The sequence below is a fragment of the Borostomias antarcticus genome (genome assembly GCF_949987555.1).
Source record: "Borostomias antarcticus genome assembly, chromosome: 2".
NCBI classification, from domain to species: domain Eukaryota; kingdom Metazoa; phylum Chordata; class Actinopteri; order Stomiiformes; family Stomiidae; genus Borostomias; species Borostomias antarcticus.
The window spans coordinates 38,383,479-38,402,550 of record NC_140235.1 but is presented as its reverse complement, the minus strand read 5'-3'; the positions used below and the strand labels follow the sequence as shown (position 1 = coordinate 38,402,550).

Here is a 19,072-nt window from a genome sequence, read left to right as displayed (position 1 = left end):
CTGGTCTTAGGGAGGGAGGATGAGGAGGGGGTTCTGTACCTGGTCTTAGGGAGGGAGGGTGAGGAGGGGGTTCTGTACCTGGTCTATGGGAGGGTGAGGAGGGGGTTCTGTACCTGGTCTTGGGGAGGAGGGAGGGTGAGGAGGGGGTTCTGTACCTGGTCTAAGGCAGGGAGGGTGAGGAGGGGGTCTGTACCTGGTCTTAGGGAGGAAGGGTGAGGAGGAGGTTCTATACCTGGTCTAAGGCAGGGAAGGTGAGGAGGAGGTTCTGTACCTGGTCTTAGGAAGGGTGAGGAGGGGGTTCTGTACCTGGTTTTGGGGAGGAAGGGGAGCTTGGTCTCCCTCTCCGGGGTGCAGAGGGAGTTGTCCTGGCTGCTGTCCGTGGTCAGGGACACAGAGTCGGACATGCGCGACGGCGACGAGCAGTTGCTGTTGTTCTGGTTGCTGTTGGCGACCGTGTCGTCAAGCAGCGAGTCGGCGTCTTTGCCGTCGTCTGTCGATCAAACAAAAAGGAGGGGAGAGGGGGGGGGGGGGGGGCTCCGTTAATGGGGGCGCTCACGTCGTCGGGACCGACGGCTCGGGTTGACTGACCCGTGACCCGGCTTTGAACAAGTTTGGGGTGTGCTGCTCTAGCTATCCGCAACCGGGGACGGAGCTTGGGCTGGTGTTACGTTGAGGTCGGAGCGTATTGCGGGGTACCTTTTTTGTCCTTACTTAGGGCCACCACTTTGGGCTGGTTGATGGAGATCTCGATCAGGGGGGGCCTCATCTCGGCGATCTTCATCTCCTCTTCCTCGGACGACAGCTCCTCAGAGTCCTGTAAGCGAAGACGGAGTATTGGACGAAAGACCTTCAGAGAGTCTCACTGTACTCGGGTACTGTACGCGTTGTACATCTGTGAATCTTATCGTACTGTAGATAAGAACGCAGTCCCTATTGATCGTTTGTAAACACCTCGGTAATTACCCAGGATCCCCCGTGGGCGCACAGTACCTCCAGCGTGTCCTCGTCGTTCACCATGGTCCTGGTGTTGTCGGAGCTCTTCAGCGAGGTCTTCTGGGAGTTGTAGGACTCGGACGTGTCTCTGGACAGGGGCCCCGTGGAGTCTTCGACGTAGATGGGCGCTTTGGGCTCCGTCTCTAGCGGCTTCCCGTTGGCACAGGGGCCCTCGATCACCTGATCACAACAACAACAACACAACGCCATCCAGCTCAGTTTCTTTTCATTATGAAGGACAAAGAATTAGGTAGCTGCCGTTATGCAATATTAAGCACATCTAATATAAGCAAATCAAGAATAAACTTTATTATGCTTGATTTGCTTATACTAGATATTATTAGATATGCTATGAGATACCTGATCAGAGAGTAAATTTGAGTACATCTTGACAAATACAATTCGTGATCACTAGTTCATGTCTGCCTTTTTCAAAGAAATGTTCTATTAATTTTACGAGGGTACACATCTACCCCCCCCCCCACCTTCCCCAGGGGATTATTAAAGTTGATCTTATCTCAAAGAACAGGCAACGCCAATTTTAACTAATTTTCACACCAATTTGAACATGGATCAGTCTCCGTATCTCATCTCATCAACGGAATCACGCTGCGTCAAAGCGCTGCGTTCTGATCCGACGGGCAGTGGCGCTGAAGTAGGCGGTGCTGGACAGAGAGAGAGAGAGAGAGCACGGCATGCGAGCGGCGTCCCGGGGTCGTCAGACGGACGGGAGGAGGAGGCCCACCTTGACGCCCACGTCCTGCACGCCCACGTGGTTCCGCTCGCCGGGCCTGCCGTCCTTCCCGGACTCGTCGCTCGACTCGTCCTCCTTCAGGCGGTGAGCCACGGACTGGGCCGTCTTCACCATGTTCTTCAGCTCTTCCGGGTACGGCGTCGGGTAACGCTTCAGGTTGCCCTCCTGGAGACGCACGCAGCACACACAGACACATACACACACACACACATACACACAAACACACACACAGACGCACACACACACAGACACACACAAACACAGACGCACACACAGACGCACACACACGCACACACATACACACACAGACAGACGTACACACACAAACACAGACGCACACGCAGACACACACACAGACACACACACACACACACACACACAAACACAGACGCACACACAGACGCACACACAGACGCACACACACACAGACACACACAAACACAGACGCACACAGACGCACACACACGCAGACACACATACACACACAGACAGACACACACACACACACACACAGACAGACACACACACACACACACAAACACAGACGCACACGCAGACACGCACACGCAGACACACACACGCACACACACACACACACACACACACCACACACACACACAGGAAAACAAGAGATGAGCACCAACAAACACAAATTCCACCCCAGCCCTCCCGGGCAGGTGGTCTTGGCGGGGCGGTGGGTGTGTGTGGGGGGGCAGGACTGGAAGGGGGAGGGGAGGTGACAGACACTCAAGTCAGACAGACAGCTTGCCTGGCACGCCGGGCGCCAAACCCCGGCTGCCCTCGGCGCTCCCTGTGCCAGATGGACATATTGTGCCAGTGGGACACGTGAGAAATGATGTAGCGCGTGCCGTGCCTCCTGACCGCCTCCAGGCGGCATCCGTTCTTAAACAGACTGGATTTAACGGGCATTCTGTGGAAATTCGGGCGCAGGCATTGACATGCAGGGACAACCCTCTGAAATAAACAAGTGAAGTCTAAATTACAGCAGGTAATGTGATGGCACCGTAGCTGGGAGCCCCGTGATACACCAGCTGACTCATAGACCTGCTGGTGCTGAGTAACGAAGGTAGGCTCCAAAAAGTCTGCTTGCCTTAAGGTCGTACGCGGGTCGTTCATCTGGGTTTGCGGAGCGCGCAAAGATGGCGTCGACGTGACCTCGTCGGACCTTCTCTCTACGGCGGGGGTGCCCACACTTTTTTAGGGCTAATGACCGGCTTAACGAGGTTGCTCATTTGGGCAAGGGAGGTGACAGACATGACTGTCTGTGCGATTTGCCGCTGTCTGCACGCACAATGTCAACGCGTCATCAAGGTCACACCTTTTTTTTTTATGAGAGCTCTACCAGCATAGCCTCTGATCTACTGGTCGATTGACGTACGGGGGCACTGCTGCTCTAGACGACCCTTTCTCATCGAATGTCATTAGCGCTCATTTGCATGATGTCACCCTCTGGGTTTGTCAATCCTGTTATCGTGAAATGGAAAATGTAGTCGTTTACCTCGGCTGTGTGTGTGTGTGTGTGTGTGTGTGTGTGCGGGTGTGTGTGTGTGTGTGCGCGCGTGTGCGCGAGCGTGTGTGTGTGTGTGTATGTGTGTGTGTATGGGTGGGTGGGTGGGTGCGTGCGTGTGTGTGCGCGTGTGTGCGTGTGTGGGTGTGTGTGAGTGTGTGTGTGCGCGCGTGTCCCAGTACTGACCCTCGGAGGCGTCTCCCTCTCGTCCTTGTCCTCGTCACACTCGAAGGCGACCTGCGCTCGCTGCTTGCGCTGCTCCTCCCAGAGGGAGGGGTTGAAGCTCTCGCTGTCGGAGTTGGGGATGTCTGGGGGGGGGGTGAGATCAAGGGATTCTTAGTTGGGGGGGGGAAAGTGAACATACATCCATCACACCATTTCCAGAGGACGGCTCGTGAGCGCTTAAGGACGTCGAATGAAACGACACGGTAAAGTCAATACAGCTTTGTGGCCATTCACACTGTCCCCTCTAACACAAGGTATCACTTGTGGCCTTAAAGGTGCGTTACGTGACGACTGAGAACAGAAGAATACCCTTCCTCTGTGTCCGTCGTGATTGAGACGTGTCACGCACAACTTGTCACGGACCGCAGCGTTCTGCGCGAGAGCACCGGGTTGTAAATGGTAAATGGACGGCACTTGTATAGCGCTTTTATCCCAAACGCTTTACATCCACACACCAATGGCGGCAGCTGCCACGCAAGGTTGCTAGCCTGCTCATTGGGAGCAATTTGGGGTTCAGTGTCTTGCCCAAGGCGGGATTCGAACCGCCGACCCTACAGTCATTAGACGACTCGCTCTACCACTGAGCCACAGTCGCCCCACGGTTGCTGGAGTGGGCTGGTATTCGCGAGCTCGAACCGAGCTCCCGAGAAGTTTCTGGAAGTCTCTGAGAGCCGCGCTGCGCTCGAGGCCACGGCCGCTCTCTCGAGTTGGGTTGCTAGGGAACGGGCTAAGACGTCCTAATCTCTCGCCCTCCGGTTCCCGTTTAGTTGCGATGTGGAGATTTTTGCTTCTTTTCCTGACAACAATGAGAGGCTTGTTCCGACAGCCGTGGAGACATTCCAATTAAAGGGCCGCCGGGGCCGAAAAAAACTAATTGGACGTAAAATAAAGAAGTTAAAAAAGAAAAAAAAGAGGGGAGAAAAAAAAATACCTCAAACTAGCACCTGCTTTAATTATTTTTATGAATTCTGAAATAAAGGAAGGAAAGACTAGGCCTGAACACGACTCGGCCCATCTCCCCGTCTCTCCCAGGCCTGAACACGACCCACGGCCCATCTCCCCGTCTCTCCCTGAACACGACCCACGGCCCATCTCCCCGTCTCTCCCAGGCCTGAACACGACCCACGGCCCATCTCCCCGTCTCTCCCTGAACACGACTCGACCATCTCCCCGTCTCTCCCAGGCTGAACACTGGGGGCGCTGGCACACTGGTGTAACTGAACACCTTTACACAGGTTAACAGGTGCAGAGGACAAGACAAAGCCTTGAGTTTCCCCTGCCCCCCCCCCCTCCCCCCCCTCCTCTCAGATAAGGTTCCCGACACGGTATACCTTCCAGCGACCTTCCTGGGTACCTGGAAGGATCCCATTTACAGCAGCAGATAAAGGCCGAGCAGCAGATTAGCAGCCTTTGTAGAGGTGATTATCTGGCATGGGAGTGTCTGGGAATTAGGACGTGGAGTTGAGATGACAGCATGGCGGGACAGACATTGAGTAACACTTCCTGGTTGCTGCCGACACCCCCCCCCCCCGCCCCCCTCTCTGAAGTTCTAACTGATCTACAGACTTGTGTTTGATTAGCAAACTGAAAAACAATAGGGAGTTGACCACCGCTTCGCGCTGATCCGGTCACTATTCAAATCAGTGTTTGTTTTCAGATGCGTTGGCGGCCGAAGTCTTCAGACATAGTTGTGGTTGTTGACGTTGGCTACTTACACTCCTCAGCCCGGGTCTGCTGGGGGAACATGTAGTTGGTGAGAACCGTCTTGTGCGTGTCCGGGTCCTCGTCCTTCTGGAGAGGGATGAGCGGCTTGGACTACGGGTGGGGGACCAGGGTGAACGTTAGACATCAATACAAAATGAATAATAATAATAAGAACAATAATAATAATAATTCATTTTATTCATAGGCGCCTTTCTGAACACTCAAGGTCACCGTACAAAGCAAGGCAATGAAAAACAAACACTCAATTAATCATAAAAGCCAACAAACATTTAATGTTTTCTGAAACAGAAAAAGAAGAGACGTGTATACAAAACCACCACATTCGCTCTATACGCTTGCTCTATACACTGCAACTTTAATTCCTGTATTTTATTTTCCCTGCATGTTTTAAATGTCCTTTTTTTGCATTTCGTTTTATATGACCTTTTATGTGTTGCACTTTGTCTTGACGCTTTTAATGTCTCATGTAAAGCACTTTGAATTGTCCTTGTTGCTGAAATGTGCTGTACAGATAAACGTTCCTTTCCTTGCCTATGGGAGGTCTCGACTTCAACCTTTATGACTTGAGAGCCGCAGCCTCTGTGGACATTTTTAAGAAGCAGCTGAAAAACGCTTCTGTTTAGACGGGCATTTGTCAAATTAATTCGACTGTTTTATGACTATTGTCCTGTTTGCTGTGTGTATTTATTTGTGTTTAATTTTGTTCTTTGTATGCATTTTCACCTGTGTGAAGCACTTTGTGAGTCCTCTCTCTGAGAAGCTATATCAATAAAATTAACTTACTTATACGGTTAACGGTGACGCTACGGCAAACGACTTTGTTGACAACACATTCTCAGCCGGTTTGAATTCTATTTCTATTACATGGGTAGTTGAGTTTAATTTCCAGATTCGTCAGGCAGCTTTGCACAGAGGAGGGTGACACAGAGGAGGGTGACATATCGGTTATCAGGAACTCAATGAAACTCTAGGGAGATTACAATTCATTTAATATGCTGTTTCTGCCTGGCTGCTCCCAGTTTAAGATGTCCTGGTTGATTATTCAACAGTGTGTGTCTGTTCACTGTACATAGATCAAAGATAGCAATAAATACGTAGCGCAGCTAGCAGGGCGCTGCCACCATCCACCCTCCCCACACACACTCCTAACACATCCACCCTCCTCACACACACACCCTCCCCACACACACACCCTCCCCACACACACTCCTAACACATCCACCCTCCCCACACACACTCCTAACACATCCACCTTCCTCACACACACTCCTAACACATCCACCCTCCTCACACACACACCCTCCCCACACACACTCCTAACACATCCACCCTCCTCACACACACCCTCCTCACACACACTCCTAACACATCCACCCTCCCCACACACACTCCTAACACATCCACCCTCCTCACACACACACCCTCCCCACACACACTCCTAACACATCCACCCTCCTCACACACACACCCTCCCCACACACACTCCTAACACATCCACCCTCCCCACACACACTCCTAACACATCCACCCTCCCCACACACACTCCTAATGACAACACGCTGGTGTTCAAGAGGCTACGTTCACACTGCAAGCCTTATCCATGTTCAGACTGGATGCGAAAGCGTCAACACACACACACGGACACACGGACACACACAGACACACACGCGCGCGAGCAGGAGCCTGGCTGTTCACACCAGAAGTACATTTCTCCGTGCTGGTAACTAAGCAACCCTGCTTCCTCCACACTTTAATCACCCGCGTTCGCTCGCGGAAAAATAGGCCAGACGCCGATTCGGGGCGCAGCAGGGCGCGAGCCGGCCGTGTTGGTTAACATGGGCGCCGAGGGGAAGCTGGCCGCGGTTTCGCGTCGCTTTCGCGTCCAGTCTGAACCCGCCGTTGGCGCTCAGTTCAGATCTGTTGCTCAGATCTGATGTCTTGTTTGGCTGTTCACACTGAGGTCGCATTGCAACACATCTAACACGTATCTGATTTAGGACCACATATGGAAGTGGTGCAGATCTGATTTTAAAATATCAGATTCCCATCTGATTTGTGCTGTTCACCTTGTCATGGAGAGGGGTTTTTTTGGAGCCAGATTTGGGCCACTTTTGACTTGCTTTTATGCAGCTGTGGACTGTGGTGTGTGTGGATAAAACGACATAAGATGGAAACGTTTTATTGCTTTTAAGCTGGATTTTCCTGGCTTGTGTTCTCCCAAATGGGATTAGTGCACTGTTGTGCTGTCAGTGCTTCATGGTTTCACAACTACATTTGGCCGGTCGGCTTTTAATTCACCCACAGCACCACGGCCGTTCCCTGCGATTCCATAATGACGGTCAGTGAGGAGAAACGGCGCGTGAAGCAATCAATGGCTCTCTGTTGATGCTGGCGACTGTGAAGCCATCAGACAAAGGGCCAGAAATGGCTGCAAAACAAAAAATGAATGTGTGCAAAAATGATTCATTACGCTGTTCGGGAGAGCGGAAAAACATGGCCGCCGGTTGGGCCTCCTCCCACTTTTTTTTTTTAAAGATATTTTTTTAGGGCTTTTCAGCTTTAATGGGATAGGACAGTTGAGAGAGACAGGAAAAGTGGGAGAGAGAGAGGGGAGGACATGCGGCACAGGACCCGAGCCGGGAATCGAACCCGGGTCCGCCGCGCAAAGGACTAGCCTTCATATGGGGCGCGCCTTACCCGGTGAGCTACCGGGGCGCCCCCTCCTCCCACTTTCAATCACTCCTCCATAGTCTGGCTCAACAAATGTAGGTTTTGCCAATAAACCGTGTCATTCGTTGTCACACTGCCCGATCAGTGGCGAGTCTGGCGACACAAATTAATCTGATTTGGGCCGAGAGATTCTCTCGGCACCAATCAGATTCGGTCCAGACTATTTTGCGGACTGTGATTGGTTTAGAGAAATACTGCGTTTCCCCCCCCCCCCCCCCCCCCCCCCTATTGCAGAATGGTAATATGTCCAGCCAGACCTGTCTCCGGTGCTGGCACAGCGTAAACAAAGTCTGGTTATGTGAGACTACTCCTCCCTTACTCCATCACTCCTCCCTCACTCCCAGTAGGAGGATGATAACGCTGCAGGAGACTCCGGCTAATACACCTCCTCCTCCTCCTCCTCCTTTCCGAGAAAATGTACCAGAGTTTACCGAGACGAGAGGCCTCACCTGGTTCTCCGACAGCCACATGGCGGTCATCTGGTTCAGCTTGGTGAAACTGTAGGGCAGGTTTCTCAGCCTGCCGAGGGACAAAACCAGAAAGCAGCGGTCAGTGTTCAGTATTCACGCTATCCCCCTCAGGTGGAGAGATAGAGAGAGAGAGAGAGAGAGAGAGAGAGAGAGAGAGAGACAGAGAGAGAGAGAGAAAGAGCGAGAGAGAGACAGAGAATGAGAGAGAGAGAAAGAAAGAGACAGTGAGAGAGAGAGAGAGAGAGAGAGAGAGAGAGAAAGACACACAGAGAGAGAGAGAGAGAGAGAGAGAGACAGAGAGAAAGACACAGAGAGAGAGAGAGAGAGAGAGAGAGAGAGAGAGAGAGAGAGAGAGAAAGAAAGACACAGAGAGAGAGAGAGAGAGAGAGAGAGAGACAGAGAGCCATCAGCTACATCTAGGAACCGATGTTGTGTCAACAGGACGTCCAAGGTCGGACTGACTGGGCAGAGTGAGAAGTGAGGGAGCGTTGGGGGGCAATAAACCCAGTTAAATCAGGGGATTGGAGCTAAATCACCCCGGCTGCTGCTGCTGAGTCACCGTTAAATCTCCGAAAGTGTTTCCGCTGGCGGGGCCGAGGGCGGGGCCGTGAAAAGCGCCCCGAGATCACCCCTCCCTCCCCCCCCCCCCCACGCCGAAGGGACCTGGAAAATGGCCCCGCTCGGCCTCGCACTCCGACCCATAACTTCTTGAGTGCCACTAGCTGCCAATGATTAACTTCTCTCAGGCTGTGTGTGTGTGTGGGTGTGTGCGAGTGTGTGGGTGTATGTGTGTGTGCATGGAGGGGAATGTGTTAAGACGTTCTTTCGCTCGTTGTTGTTGACACTGTGTTTTTTTCAGGGACTTATATAATCCACTTAAGCGGAGGCGCTGTGCCTGACCAGACCGCTGTGCTGTTCTCAATAACCCGGGCGGCCGTGTTCGCCACGGCGACGGTGGCGCGGGCCTTGACAACGGAGGAAGCTGCCGGGAGGCGGCCGGCACCATTTTAACGAGCGCGTAAAACGGCGTAGCGGACTCAGATGAGAAGAACCGAGGCCGCCGGACGGAAAAAGGTTTTGTGAGGACATCAAACTGGCTGTGTACAGCATGAAAGACCGGGAGAAAGCAGCCATCCTAGGACAGGTTGCATTACCTCAGGTGCTCCCCAGATTGTGATGTTATGTTATTTTTATTTATAATGCACCGCAGTTTTGGCCTCTGCTATGGTGCTACTACAAATACAAATAAGGTTTTATTATTATTATTACTAACAGATGCCATTTAAGGTATGTGGTTTTATTGCTGAATTTCTCTAGGTCCCCGTTGGAACACCCTAGTCTGTGGTGTGAGCGCCTGTCTGCTTCCATTCAACTTTCCAAGTATCAGCTTCCATTCAACTTTCGCAGATATCTAACCTCACACCTCGTCTGTGACCTCCGCGCCGGCGCGAATGCATATTCAACAACTCTACACATTTATAACCCCCGTCAGTGTGGTCTCCAACTCAGATGAGTTAGGGGCCATAGTGGGGAGGAAGGGAGGTGAGTTAGAGGGAGAGAGAGGAACGTTAGAGAGAGAGAAAGAGAGAGAGGGAGGGGGGGGGGGGGAGAGAGTGGGGGGGGGGGGGGGGGGGAGAGAAAGAGAGAGAGGGAGGGGGGAGAGAGAGCGAGAGAGAGAGAGAGAGAGAGAAAGAGAGAAAGAGAGAAAGAGAGAAAGAGAGAAAGAAAGAAAGAAAGAAAGAAAGAAAGAAAGAAAGAAAGAAAGAAAGAAAGAAAGAAGGAAAGAAAGAAAGAAAGAAAGAGAGAAAGAAGGAGGGAGAGCAGAGGTCAGGGGGGGTCGGAGCCGCCAGACTCACTTGTTGTCGCTGAGGTTGATGACCTTGAGCTTCTGCATGTCTCCCATCTCCTCGGGGAGCGACTCCAGCTTGTTGGAGTGCAGGAACAAGACGGTGGCGTTGTTCCAGCATCCCATCTGCGTCAGGGACAGAGAGACCGCGCTCAGGGTCGGGACAGAGGAGAGACCGCGCTCAGGGTCAGGACAGAGGAGAGACCGCGCTCAGGGTCAGGACAGAGGAGAGACCGCGCTCAGGGTCAGGACAGGGTCCTCTCGCCCGCGCCACGCGTACGCACACATGCACGAGTAGGAAAAACTGCACGTTATCACAGGCACAGACGCACACGCACCTCCGGGGGCAGCTGTGTGAGGAAGTTGTGGTCTGCGGCGAAGGTGCGGAGGCTGACGCACTGACCGATGGAGGAGGGCAGAGCATCAATCTCATTAAAACTGCAGTCCAGCTCGTCCAGCGCCGTCAGCCTGGGGAACACAGGAGAGGAGGAGGAGGAGGAGGAAGAGGAGAAGAGTAAATGTTAAATGGACTGCATTTATATAGCGCTTTTATCCCAAGCGCTTTACAATGGCCTCTCATTCACACACACATTCACACACCAGTGGCGGCAGCTGCCATGCAAGGTGCCGGCCTGCTCATTGGGAGCAATTTGGGGTTCGGTGTCTCGCCCAAGGACACTGACATATGGACAGGGGGAGGCGGGATTCGAACCGCCGACCCTACGATCGTTGGACGACCCGCTCTACCACTGAGCTACAGCCGCCCCTGAGGAGGAGGAGGGGAAGGAGGAGGAGGAGGAGAAGGAGGAAGAAGAGAGGACTGTCGGTACGGCCTGCTGAGCGAGGTTTACGTTTGAACGAGCCAAAAGTGTCTGGAATAACAAAGCTGTTAGCGAGAGAGTAGCTACAGTACTCACTAGCGCCCCCCCCCCCCCCCTCCTCCTTTCCCCCGGTGTCACCATGTCTGAGACCACCAGAACCATCTTCCACGGAGAAACAGAAATGTCCGGGATTCGTCTTTTGCAGAAGAGCGAAGAACACAACACACCCGAGCGCGATACTGAATCCACGGCCGTTCCACGATCCGTCAGATATACTAACTTCAGGTTGGGGCCTGGAAATATGCATGCCAGCAGCAAGACTATAAATACATCTGGCAGTGTTATTCCAAAGAAGAAATACTGCTTCAGAAAGGATTCTCATGTGGATATACGGTAGGGTCATGGGAGGGCTGGAGGCCAGTCAACTCCTACCTCCGTGGTATTCAATAACAGTGGTGTCAGAGCGTAGGGGCGGTCTGGTCCAAATGAAGTCGGTTAAAGTCTCGTTGTTTTTCCAACCGAGAAAGTGAAGTCATGACGTCTTAATGTGTGGTAGTAAAAAAGCAAGTCGGTCACGATGAACCTATGAGACAGGTTTCAGAAAGCAGACACGAAGGGGGGGTTATTGAGAGCTAGAGGCCCAGGCCGTGCGGAGGGGGGGTTGTTTGGCTGCTGGGGCTTTGTGTTGAATGCATACATGTAAATGCATGTGAGGAATTCTGATAAAGCGCAGATTAAGCTGCTGGAAAGTTGTAAACGGCGGCCCTGGTTCTACTTCTGAGGAGAACCGAGTGACCGTCCGTGTTCTGTGTAGCCACAGATAAGCGGAGGAACCGACAAGACCTCAGGACACCCGGGCAGATCAGAGGGCAAAGTGTTGAGCGGCAAAAATAATTAAATACAAGATTAAACGTTTAATCTGCATGCTTAAGCGGCAATCCTTGCAGGGATTTAACCTCAGAACTCAGAATATGTATATTCACATGCTCGTAATCCGGCCCAGAAAACGGTTCTAATCCCAGACTAGGAAACAAATTCTGACATAAGGAACGCTTGATATTGTTTGGAAACAATGTCTGGGAACAAGAGCAGAAATGGAAAAGCACATAAATGAACAGTTTCAGTTGATGAATCAAAGAATCAAAGTTAAACTTGAACCTATTGTATTGATATTTTGCTGCTCTTGCACTTTGTCTTCAGCACTAGATTCATCTTAGTCACTTGTTTAGAAAGGAGATGGACTTGTGACTTCTGGTGAGTAGTAGTACACTCACTGACCAGCTATGTTAAATGCAATTATTGTAAATCGCTTTGGATAAACTGGACTGCACTCTAATATATACATTGTGTGAAATTTGTGTGAATTTTGTATCTTTATTTATGCTTCTTTTTTTGTAACTATCTACTTTGCTGCTGTAACATTGTAATTTCCCCTTGTAATAAGATAAGATAATAAAGGATTATCTTATCTTAAAAGCATCTGCTAAATGCCTGTAGTGTAATGGAAACTATGCTGCTTGTAAGGAGGTCTTTGAGGAAGTGTCTGGATTAAAATCCAAACCTTCTCTCAAACCTGTGGATTCCTATGGATGATGGGTTCATAGGTCATGTCTGTGCCCCTAATCTGGGTTAAAACCTTCCAGGACCCTGAAAGATGAGTTCACCTCCTGGCAGACTACTGGTGGTATTAGTCTGATCAGAATTAAAGCCGCCTTAATCTGAAAATATGGAATTAAGAGGTCGGGATTACGGTTGTCCCTTCCACAGTGCAGGGGGAGGATTAGATCAACCTAAGTCAAAGCGGTTAACGCTTCAGTGACGGAGTCTCGACCAATGCTCGCCCCCTGACCCTGTGGGTCAGTGGGCAGGACACCGACGGGCTCGTGTTCAACCCAACTCCCAGTGTGTCGCCAAAGGCATTAAACAGGCTGATGGATGAGTCCGCCACCAGACTTGTGGTACGGAGCTCAGAATGGGATGATTCCATCTCGCTAGACATGCGAGCCCTCACACTTTACTTAAACGAGGTGACAGGTGACCCAGACCCACGTTAGTCGCTGCAGCGAAATCAATTAGGTCTTTCATTACAGGACTCACCCTCCGATGGAGTCTGGTAGGTACATGAGCTGGTTCTCATCCACCTTCAGAGCCGTTAGCTTCTTTAGGGAGCCTGAGAGACAGAGAAGATAAAGATGATGAAGAGAGAGAGAGAGAGAGAGAAGGGGGGGGGGTTAGTAGAATCACAGAGAGAGAGAGAGAGAGAGAGAGAGGGAGGGAGGGGTAGAAGCGCAGAATATTGATTGCATTTCTCTGCTGGATTATAAAGACAGGCATATCCATCACAGTACTGCATCAGGTTAATTCACGCCGCCATCAATAATGTAATTTGTTTACGTCTATCGGTGGGAGGGAAATTAATTGCAGACTGAGCTCTAAAATACTATCCTCCTACATCCTGGAAACAACAGCATGTTTCCCTGCCTGCTGTTATGTCACTGGGATGGAAATAGATGTGTCGGATAATGGGGCAGGTTGGATAATGGGGCAGGTTGGATAATGGGGCAGGTTGGATAATGGGGCAGGTCGGATAATGGGGCAGGTCGGATAATGGGGCAGGTCGGATAATGGGGCAGGTTGGATAATGGGGCAGGTTGAAAAGAGCAGATTTCCTTAAAGGAGTAGTAAAGGGAAAATGCATGTTTAGCCCTGTTTTAAGGTTACTTATGATCATATACAATGGTTCAGATCAAAACGTTCACAAAACTAGCACTTTTGAGAAAGTCTGATAATTGCTCTACCACCGTTTTGGTCATACAATGTATGTGGGTGGGCACCTTGAAAAATCTTTCAAAAACATCGATTTCAAAGACAAGAAGCTCACCGAGGGGGTAATTGGTGTCCATTGGTGTTGACATCAAATTCATCAAAGTATGAATCCTGTAGGGTTTTATTAATCATTTTATGAAATCCATTGACTTGTATTGACGCGACCGTTGTAGATATGTAGATCAGTCCGCAGAGGGGATTCAGGAAGTGGAACTACTTACGGTAGCTATTGTTATTGTTTATGTTGCTAGGCTACCTAGTTTGCGGAAGTTTACACACGTATGTGCTGCGACTAAATAGTTCTATGCTAAATACTTAAAAAAGCCTTTCCAGATGAACTAGAATCTTACTTTATGGCGAATTATATGTCAGAACGCCAACTAACACCTCATGAGTTTCTTGTCTTTGAAATTGAGAGTTTAACATGTTTTTTGAATGATTTTTCACGGTGCCCACCCACATCCATTGTAGTGTTGTCACGATACCAAAATTATGACTTCGATACGATACCTGCCCAAAATATCTCGATACCGATACCGAAACGATCGAAAATCTAAAAGATAAGGAAAAGTAATGGAATAACAGATGACAGAACATGGAACTTTAAATTGTTTGTTTGTTTTTGTGTGCTCTGTTCAGTCTTTTTGCATCTTTTCAGTCATTATCATATTTCCTGTAGCTTTCAAACACAGCTGGAAGGGAAGGCTGCCTCGACTGGGTGGTTTGGGATTGTGCTGGCATCTGTTTGTTTGTCTGTGCGGGAAGAAATCAATAAATGATGCCTATGTTGTTGCAAACTGTGAGATAATCAGAAGAACTTGAAAAGCTTATTATTGTTATTAGTAATGAACCCAGGCCTATTGAAGCATTTTTGCTATTCCAAATTATCGGAAGAGATGATTGTCTCACGGTTAACAGTTCTCTCGCTCTAGGAGGTCGGAGCAGGTATTGATTTTTTTTCACACATGCGCTAGGCAGAGCTATTTGCTTTGTTTGTGTAAGTCGGCATGTCTGTCTGCAAGATGCTTTGCTAGGTTGGTTGTATTGGCTCCCTTGGTTTGTATAGATTTGTAGCATCGTTTACAGATGGGTTTCGTAATGTCCTTGGGCTTGCCCTCACTGTCGGCTCTGTAAGCAAAATAATGACAGATTTCACTGCGCGCATCAGCTTTATCGACAAGCTGTGGACGGTCGACATTTGTACTTGTAGCCATCTCAGGTTAGCTACCGTCCTCTCGAACATGCTGCGTGTATATGAGCGTGAAAAAAACTGTTGCGCTGCTCGCTGCAGAGTGACAGAGCGAGGAGAGAGAGAGAGCGCGCGCACACACACACACACATACTGCCCCGCGACTCGGGGATCTTGGGAGAGAGAAGCAGAGCGCTATTAGCCTACAAACAAACACGGCTTCACTGTCGCATGAACGCAACGCAATATATACGGCTCTTATTAAAACACTGTCTTTCTTAAAGTATCGATACTTTAAAATTGGGTATTGTACCGTTTTTGACGACAGAGTATCGCGGTACTTTTCTAGCATCAATACACCGTGCAACACTAATCCACTGTATGACCAAAACGGTGGTAGGCGCAATTATCAGACTTCCTCAAAAGTGCTAGTTCTCTCAACGTTTTGATCTGAACCATTGTATATGATCATAAGTAACCTTAAAACAGGGCTAAACATGCATTTTCCCTTTACTACTCCTTTAAAAACACAGCGACTCGCTGTCTCTGCGTTAATATACTGTAAATGGAGGATATGAAGAGACTGATGTATTCTACCCATGTCCGCCTGCCCTTCACATCAACTGAGAGGCCTGGATGAGTCATTTGCTCCGTAATGAGATTCTATTAGATTCTATTACTGCCGGTGTCCTTATTCCGTCTGGAGAAACATCCAGCCAGTTCGTTATACACACATGAACAATGTGAGGTAAACAAGAATATCGGGTTAGTTCTTGCTTTTTAAATCTTCTCTTCTAAAGAAATATGGTCACGTGCACAGCAACACAAGATAGAGTGATCGTCTCTTCACCCGTGTGTGTGTGTGTGTGTGTGTGTGTGTGTGTGTGTGGTTCACCAGTTCAATAGACACACATTAGCAATCTGCGGTAAACACGAATATTGTGTTTGTTTTGTATCTTGATGTAAAGAGATATGATCACGCAAACAGAAACGCTGTGTGAGTGTGTGAGTGTGTGTGTGTGGTTCACCTATAGAGCCTGGCAGCTGTGTGTGGGCATTGTTGGGGAACATCAGGTCGTGTGTGTGTGTGTGAGAGAGAGTGTGTGTGAGTGTGTGGTTCACCTATGGAGCCGGGCAGCTGCGTCAGGGCGTTGTTGGAGAGCATCAGGTCTTGTGTGTGTGTGTGTGTGTGTGTGTGTGTGTGAGAGTGTGTGTGTGTGGTTCACCTATGGAGCCGGGCAGCTGCGTCAGGGCGTTGTTGGGGAGCATCAGGTCTTGTGTGTGTGTGTGTGTGTGTGTGTGTGTGTGAGGTTCACCTATGGAGCCGGGCAGCTGCGTCAGGGCGTTGTTGGAGAGCAGCAGGTCCTGCAGGCTCTCACAGCCGGAGATCTGCTCGTCCACCATCTCCAGGTTGTTCTTGGACACGTCCAGGTAGGCCAGCTGCTTCAGCGTTCCCATCATCTGCACAACAGCGACACACACACACACACACACACACACACGTGTCACACACAAGTCCAAACTGCCGTTTGACACCTCTGAGGTGATTTGACAGAATCCCTCGACGGTGTAACTGACAACTTAACGGTGGTCTGGATTAGAACGTTCTAGATGCAGCGTGAGACCGGTGGGTGGGGGACAGACCTCTGATTGGCTGAACGCCGGATGCATCGCTGGGGGTTGTACGGTTCCCAGAATTCCCCGACCAATCAAACGACAGGCGGGTCTACTAGGCGCCAGCGGGCGTCGAGTGTGAGTGACACACCGACGCCTGGCGTTAATTAATCAAGAGACCCGGCAGCCGGCTCTCAGGGGCCGCTGGTAAGAGGCTTAATCAACTGGCTCATAACCGCCGCCACCTCCGCCACAAATTGAATTCCGCCGGAGTAAAAGACAACGAGTCTTTCGACTCTGGGGGCGGGAGGGGGGGAGACAGGCAGCGTAATGTGTGTGGAGTCTGAGTCAGAACCCCCCCCTCCCCCCTCCACGACGAGCGTTCAGGAGGGTGACGGCGGCCAGGATCGCTAGCGGCGCACACGCTCGGGGCAGAACGTCAGCCTATCCTGTCGCTGTTTTGGATTTGAGTAAATACGTTTGGCAGGCCTCGCAGGGACCGGGCGGTTCTTCTGTTGTTGCCGAAACAGCTGCCGCGCTCTGAGACACGTTCGCAAACAACGGGCGACCTTTCCAATGGAAAGGAATGACGCTTTGACAGATTAATCGGTTCCAAGCTTTGTCAGTTGCGAAACGAATACTATAGAATGATCTGGAAAATAATACTAGCCTAGCCAGTACCCATGAAAACACTTCAAAGTCCAAAACGATCACATTCCCATCCAATCGTAAGCCTCTGTTAATGCTCAGCTGTGTTGGTCTCACCCAGGGGTGAAAATTAACTTTTGGGCTCACGGTGAGTCACCTGCTGTAGATGAAAAAATCTACCGGCCAAGTATATATATATTTTTCAGATAGCCTTCTGAAATCTAGTCGCCAATTGGAAATTTTACCTGCATTTGGCCGGTGGCAGGTGTTAATTTTCAGCCCTGGTCACACCCAAACCAATTCCATGTACAGTAGAGCCTTCCTTCTCCAGACAACGCTTCATCTTTTGGTGCGTTCGTTTGTGGTCGGAGGTGGCAAGTCGCAAGTGGCAAAATACCTACCTCCGACCTGTGTGCATTCGAGCTATAGCGAATGATATGATGATATGATATGGACGTCAGTCGGCAACTGGGGGCTGAGAAACATATCCGAATTTGCGACGAGGAAGTGCGAGTTCACGCAGCGTTTTATTTAATCATTCCTAGTAGCAAGTCGCAATTTGCCACCTCCCAGTTATAAAAGAACGCACCATTAATACCGGCGAAGAGCCCGGATGTACGAACCCGGAGGTAGCGGATAATAAGTTATGTAAATGGCAGCGAATGGCATTCATACGTACCCCGGGCAGAAACGTAAGTCTGTTGCCATCCATCCACAGTTCTTTGATTCCAGTGAGCTGCTCCAATACCTCAGGCTAGGGGGAGGAGAAGGAGGAGAGAGGGAGGAGGAGGAGGAGGACATGGAGAGACAAGTTCTCAGAGCAGATAAACTCTAGGCTGGCTACATGCCGTGTTAGATAACGGCACCAAAGACCTGCGCTGGTCGGGAGCGCCAATCGTTTCAGTTCAGCGACGAGAAAAGAGAGAGAGGAGAGGAGAAACGATTTTAAAACGACCGTATGACCGAGTGGCTTTCGGTCGACTGACTGACGACAGACTGAGACTCACCACTTCAGTGAACTCATTACTCCCCAGGTCCAATCTCTCCATCTGTGTGAGCTTGTGCATGCTTCTGCGGGGAGAGAGAGAAAGAGAAAAAGAGAGAGAGAGAGAGCGTTGAGCTACATGCGGGTAATGCTAATTCTCATCCGCTAGCTGTGGGGCTGGTTAGCCGCCGCGAGCTCGGCGTTGAGCTGGGCGCTTCTACGGGTCAAGTGCTGGTTTCCAATAGGAGATAATCATCACATTTCACATTAGAGAGCTTTATGTAACGCCGGCGAGACATAAAACAGCACTCTAGCAGAGAAGAGGAATAGAATAAACAGCAATTTCCCCACGGGAGGTTATTAATGAAGGTATTCCGTCTGTCTGTCTGTCTGTGTGTGTGTGTGTGTGTGTGTGTGTGTGTGTGTGTGTGTGTGTGTGTGTGTGTGTGTGTGTGTGTGTGTGTGTCTGTCTACACCAGACGACTACGATCACAGAAGCACCTTTGGGCCAGTATAAATAACGCTATGCTGCAGACAGTGATAAGTAACCACTGACCGTTCGTTCGCCGACTAGATCCCACTATCATGCTTGACACACACACACACACACACACACACACACACACACACACAACACACACACACACACACACACACACAGAGTGTGTTCTTGGAAAACTGAGATGATCAAAAGATGTTCTTGGTGTTAGCGGGAGAG

At 50.2% G+C, this 19,072-nt stretch overlaps 1 protein-coding gene across 5 annotated transcripts in view; it reads right to left on the bottom strand.

The window, feature by feature from the left end:
• erbin (erbb2 interacting protein) overlaps positions 1-19,072 on the bottom strand; it is a 56,346-nt gene that overhangs the window by 8,480 nt on the left and 28,794 nt on the right. For 2 of the 5 annotated variants that reach the window (XM_084460976.1, XM_084460972.1), the window contains exons 8-20: positions 18,377-18,440; positions 18,049-18,123; positions 16,424-16,568; positions 13,190-13,262; positions 10,610-10,739; positions 10,282-10,397; positions 8,405-8,474; positions 5,216-5,315; positions 3,462-3,583; positions 1,739-1,912; positions 964-1,173; positions 697-814; positions 307-490 (exon numbers count right to left, since the gene is read on the bottom strand). In XM_084460976.1, the coding sequence (XP_084317102.1) occupies positions 307-490; positions 697-814; positions 964-1,173; positions 1,739-1,912; positions 3,462-3,583; positions 5,216-5,315; positions 8,405-8,474; positions 10,282-10,397; positions 10,610-10,739; positions 13,190-13,262; positions 16,424-16,568; positions 18,049-18,123; positions 18,377-18,440 (1,581 nt within the window). The remainder of the gene's footprint in view (positions 1-306; positions 491-696; positions 815-963; positions 1,174-1,738; positions 1,913-3,461; positions 3,584-5,215; positions 5,316-8,404; positions 8,475-10,281; positions 10,398-10,609; positions 10,740-13,189; positions 13,263-16,423; positions 16,569-18,048; positions 18,124-18,376; positions 18,441-19,072) is intronic. The other 3 variants (XM_084460973.1, XM_084460974.1, XM_084460975.1) reach the window with 3 other exon arrangements.